General features: G+C 42.5%; 1 protein-coding gene across 1 annotated transcript in view; it reads left to right on the top strand.

Moving 5' to 3' along the window:
* Positions 1–311: 311 nt before the first annotated feature.
* Positions 312–6,000, top strand: part of LOC121943375 (calsyntenin-2-like) — a 303,089-nt gene continuing 297,400 nt past the window's right edge. The window contains exon 1 of the mRNA XM_088078593.1: positions 312–762. Within this exon, the coding sequence (XP_087934719.1) occupies positions 699–762 (64 nt within the window). The 5' untranslated portion in view covers positions 312–698. The remainder of the gene's footprint in view (positions 763–6,000) is intronic.

Here is a 6,000-nt window from a genome sequence, read left to right as displayed (position 1 = left end):
GCAATTTCAATTCTAATAGCGTTATGATTAAGTATTTCTGTTCTGAAATAGTTTGTAAATATGACCGCAGTAATGTTTTCTTCGGGGTGCTTGTTTGTGGAGTCAATTAAAACAAGATGGTCAGTGCTTTTCAATTGTTTTCATTCCCTCCTCAGCGTGGCAGACTCGCTGTGAGCTGGAGTGGGCTGGGATGCTCCAGAGACAGGAGATATGAGGAGGAGGAGGAGAGGGCGGAGGATGGGAGAGAGAGATAGAGGAAGGGAGAGAGAGAGCAGGAGGGGGGGTGCGCGCCTGAATCCATCTCTCTCCACCCTGTGACGTCGCTCGGTCTGGTCCCGGGGTGCGCTGCTGCTCTCCAGTCCCGTCTCAGCACTCCAGTTGCTGCCGCACACACACACACAAGCCTGCGGTGCGTCGCGCGCGTTACGGTGGTGCGTTGCGGGCACCCGGTGTCCTTCTTCTTCTTCTTCTTCTTCTTCTTCTTCTTCTCCTTCTTCTCCTTCTACTCCGCGCTGCCTTGTCTTGTCCCACAATTACCAGTGAACTGTTTCAAGAGAGAAGAGAGAACCTGAGGCGTTGAATAAGGGAGAGAGGGCGGAAAGGAGAAGGAGAGACAGAGAGAGAGGAAAAAGAAAGAAAGAGGAGAGAAGTCGCCGTAGTCGCTCTCCTTCCTTCGAGCTCCATCTCCACCCGAGAAGATGCTGAGAATAGCCGGCGTGTTGGCTGTAGTGGCTCTGGGGTTGAGCGCCGCTCACACCAAAGGTACGGTAGGTGAAGGGCAACTTGCTCGCTCCGTGTGGTGCGCATCTGCGAGTGCGCTACAGCTTTTATTGTAGGTGAACGTGGCCGGAGCGGAGAGGCTGTGTGTGGAATGTGGATGCAGAGAAATGTCCATCTGACACAGAACTGATTGCTACAGCCTGTTTGTGTGTTTGAGGCTTTTCTCCCGCAGTGTTCCTCTTTGGACATGTGGACACATGGGCACTTAATAATTACTGTAGAACTGTGCAGCCCCTATTAGCACTTAATTGTATTTGCTTTATCTTCTGTGGCATCCCCACAGTAGTTAAATGGAGATTTACCACGACCTTATTATAGCATTTTGTTTTGGGTTAATCTCTTGTAGCATCACTTCAATATTGATTTGGGGATTTGCAGTTAGTCCTCTTCTTTGCTGCAACGTTACTAATATTTCTTGTGAGCGGCTGGATGTAGGAGAAAGATTCTGTTGTTAGATGTTGTGAGACTGTGGGTGTTTCCTGTTAAGGTTTGTTTGTGAGGGATAGGTTAAAGGCAGGTAGGAGGAAAGTGGAGTAGATGATGTGTGAAGTCTTTTTTGATAAGTTTTGTGTGGAAATGTGCAAAAAAGAAGCATTTTTAGGCTCCCAGCATGTTTGAAAATGTGCAAAATAGCATTAAAACAGTGGTTTTATGATTGCACACACTACCTAGCACCTACTTTTAACAGAATTCACCTCACACACTTCTGGGCAGGGATGTACAGCTTTGAAATCAATTCCAAAACTAACCATAATCGTAAAGATGACCATATCCCCAAGAAACCAATCTGCAAGTTCTGCATGATTGACTTTATCTACATGCAACATGACAGCAGCCAGATTTATTTTACAGGGACATTTGGATATTTTTAGTTTTGCACCTGTCAGCAGCAGCTTTTGCAAATCTCCCCAAACTCTGATCAAGCCGTCTCAAATAATATGCATCATGTGCATAATGTAAATTAAGCATTGCAGAGCTTTATCAACACACTAATATAACCCACAGCTACAATTAGCTCATTAAAAAATCCATGACAAATAATCCCCAAAGCCTCATATACATAATGATGACATCCAGATGTCATAAATGTGTGCCATACTGTTGGCAGTTTTATCTTCGCTGCTCAGCTATTTTTAGGTCCACCAGTATCTCCACTGCACTTGATTCTCCAGTGAGCTTTGGCATGTGCCGCAGGTAAAGCGGGGCAAATGCGGCAACAGGTTTGTGCTAATCAACTCCCTGTACACAAAGGGTTTTTATGCAGCAAAAATAACAAGGTGACACCTGTCAGTTTTGGGGAGACAACAGAAGTGTGATAAGCTGTTCAACTTCCTCGCCTCCTTACACAGGGAAGAGCCTCCCCGCTTGTCGGCTGCAGCTGCAATCTTGTGTGGAAGAACATATGCTAATAGACCTGTTGCAGGGCGTGACCCGGCCCGGAGGTCATACTTTTGCCTCATATGCACTTTCAGTTAGATTTTACTTGCAGGCTGTGGTTGAGGATGTACGCTTGAGTATGCATGCACATGCCTATTTGGGGTTATTTTGTATTAACTTCATAATTTCATATACTGCAGGACAGGAAACAGGAGCAAACTGGGAATGTGCATGTGTAAGAAAGGATTTATTTTTTATTTTTTTTGTATCCAGAGCTTGGCTGTGAAGTAAACAAATTACTGCCAAGTCAATGGGGGTGGAAAAACCAAGCACGCCATGATTCTAATTGATTCCCCCAGGCCACTGTACAGTGCAGTTAAATCCAGGAGACAATAAAAGTGTATTGTCTCCAGGATCTGTTGCTACGCTGACCCTCTCTGGCTTTCCCCCATTTCTGTCACAGTGGGCAGGAAGCATAACTCGTAAAGGCACATCGTTTCCCATTTCTTCCCCCTGCATCTGTTTCTCCATTTTACTTTTTAAAAAAAAATAAAAAAAAGACAACTGAAATAGTGCATTGGTGTCAAGTGTGGCGAAGGATCCGCCTCCGTATGCGGAGCTGTTTTCCAGATAACTTTGAAGCGCCGCCACTCCTGTCATTTTGTGTTTAGCCACCGTTTCATTCTGGGAAAGCGTGGACGTGCAACTTCCTTTAATCACCGTCACCCTCGAGTCATGCAGTCAGACTCAGCGTGCATGTGTGTGCATCTACTTAGTATGTGTTTCAGAGTTGTCAGTAATCAAAGCTTGAAGCACTAACACCCCTCTGTGTGTGTGTGTGTGTGTGTGTGTGTAGGTGTGTGTGCGTGGGTTTGCCCGCGTGCACAAGCTGGCGAGAGTGATAGAGTGCAGCCAACATGTTGACAGTCGCCAAGTATGCAAAAATTGGGCGAGGAGGTGATGTCGTTTACAAAGGAATTATTGCATTCGCAGATACATGCTGTGGCTCAAACGATTTCCTCAGGACCGACCGTGTCGCCGCTCGACAGGGAGAATCTTCTGGCAGCGAAGCAGAAAGAGCTATAGAGTTTTTTTTGCCAGTGCGGCCCGGAGCCCCGCTTTTGTGTCATTCCAAGCAATATGAACTCTGAATTTAGATAGCTCATTACCAGCACAGTGTATTTTAATTCAGCTACCCACTGTGTGACTCTTTGTTGGTGGAACCCTTTTTTGCTGCTTTATAATGTCCAGATAAACACACTGTACATGTTTTTACAGTCTGTAAACATGCAAACAGTTTGACTGTAATATTCGGCCTTTGGAGGGACGCCGCTTGGTAAAAAGCTTTGAGCTGTGGCCTCAGTCTGATGCCTGCTTGTGAAGTCAGAGGATTAATTGACACAGGTCTTATAATTTATGGTTTTCTATGTATAGGTTTTGTGCATGCATGCCTGGGTGTGTAAGCTTTTGTGTGCGCTTGCAAGGGATAAAGAAAGCCAAGAGGATAGTCAATTGAGGAGTCCATTAGCAAATAAAAAAGGAGGGTGACAAAAAAACAGAGGCAGATTTATGTCCCCCCTTTGGAAAGAGAAAGTGCATTATGGGAGCACTCTATAAATCCTCCAACAAGGCTGTGACACTCATGATGCAGCCATGGACGGATTATGAGACAATAGGCCCCTGGGCACTTTTGTCTCTTTATGGTCATTTTATGTCTCCTTGTGGTTGTTTAGTGTTTATTAAAAAAAAAAAAACAATTTTGTGTCTTTATTAGTTGTTTTGTGTGTCTTTGTCATCATTTTTTGTCTTTTTTTAGTTGTTTTAGGTCTGTTTGAGGTAACTTTTTGTCTTTTTTAGTCGTTCTGTGTCTGTTTGTAGCCACTCTGTCTCCTTGTGGTTGCTTTGTGTATCCTTGTAATTATTTTATTTATTGTAAATATTTATTTTTTGTCATTGTTGTCATTTTGTGCCTCCTTGTGTTGATTTAGTGTCCCTTTGAGGTAATTTTGTGTCTTTTTTTAGTTTTTTTGTCTCTCTTTCTAGTCACTCTTTATCTCCTTGCAGTAATTTTGTATCTCCTTGTGGTTGTTTTCGGACTCTTTGAGGTAAATATTATCTACTTGAGTCATTTAGTTAATCTTTGTAGTAATTTTGGCTTATGGGAAGTATGAGTCGGGGTGGATGAGTTGAAGCTACTGTCTTCAAACAAGATGGAGTATACGTTTTCCTGTGAATCTGTGATTACTGATACAAGATCAAATGAAGCTTTGCACCATATTGAACTTCAACTCTCAGCAAGCAAATTCCATTTTTATTGCTAATGAGGAATAAAATCTTTCCTTTCTGCCTCAGTGTTAAGTATGGAATGAGCGTGAGTGGGTGTTTGATGTTTCTTTTTAAACTTACACCGAAAGTCACAAATGAAAGGGGTTTCGTCCCTGAAAGCTATTATCAGATCTTAGCATAGTGAGGCATCCCACCGTGGCCTGTACACTTACATCTTCCTCCATCTTTACTCTGTATACAGTGTTTGACTCTGTTTGTTCTGCCTCTTGTATTTTTGTCTTTTCCAGCTGTATTGTCTTTTTAGATGTGGAAGGAGGAGGGAGGAGGGAGGAGGGGGGGTTGGAGAGGAGTCACAGTGTGTGTGAGCATGTAGTTCAGTAGCTGACTGAACTGGGTGCACCATGCAGTGAGTGGGTGTCTCGCCTTCCTCAAGCTTTTTTCCTTTCTTTTTTTTTTTAAGTGTCTTTGAGTGGTCACGGCTGACCATACTTGGCAGTAGATATTCAGACAGCCAAGGCTCATTGATTTGCCCAACAAAGTGTGTGTGTGTGTGTGCATGTGTGTGTGTGAGAGAGAAAGGGAAATAAAGAAGACAGAGACAGACAGGATTTGACCAGAATAATATAATTTTGCAGAATTAAATCAGAATCTCCAGCATCTCTTTGAGGTGTGTTTGGACGGAGAGGACATGAATAGAAAGGGAAAGAAAGAAACTTGCAAAACAAGAAAGGAAAGGTAAATCAAAGGACAAAGGAGAAAATTGGAGAAAAAGAAATATAGTTAAGAGTTAATTCTTGACCATGGAAACAGCTAAAAAAAACAAACAAAGGTCCATTCAATAAAGGGTTCATTTTTATGAGGTGGAGTTTACCCAGTTGCCATGGAATTGTAGACAAAATATGAACTTTTATTGTGAACTTTAAGGACTTCATACCTCCGTTAACTTAAAAACACCCGTTTTAGCGAGTCTACTCCTGCTGAACAATGCATAACCACTGTGTTGACAGGTTATTATTTGATAATAGTAAATGCTAAACTCTGTAGAACAGTAGCACAAGTACGAGAGTTATTAAGAAGGGAAAATGTATATTTTTTTACACACCTGTGTCTATCTTAAATTAGCTGATGTTGGCTAACATTAGCCGCCATAAACTACGGGTCATTCCAGATTCAATAACACTGTTGCCACAACACAAGTGAATGTCTTGAACTGAGCATGGCTGAATGTTATTGCATTTGAGTTCAACTTTGCATTTGAAGACGACAGATGTGCTACACTACATGAACAAAAGTATGTGGACACTTAAACACTACATGCATACTGTATGTAAACATCTCATTCCAAAAGCATAGTATGCTGCTTTCACACTCAGATTTTGGGAAACTGGTTGCAGAGATTTGCTCCCATTCAGTTTTAAGAGAATTTCAATCAGGAGAGATGGGTGAATAAAGTTTAGGTTATTGTCTAATACAGATTAGAGGTGTTCAGATTAAAAGATTATATGTGATGATTAAGATTCAACAGTGAGACTCTACAGGGAGATTTTGTAATTGAGG

Source organism: Plectropomus leopardus, chromosome 6 (assembly GCF_026936395.1).
Source record: "Plectropomus leopardus strain MGB_pleo_1.0 chromosome 6, ASM2693639v1, whole genome shotgun sequence".
Lineage (NCBI taxonomy): Eukaryota > Metazoa > Chordata > Actinopteri > Perciformes > Serranidae > Plectropomus > Plectropomus leopardus.
The sequence above is the reverse complement of the archived record's forward strand: the minus strand, read 5'-3'. Positions and strand labels throughout refer to the sequence as shown.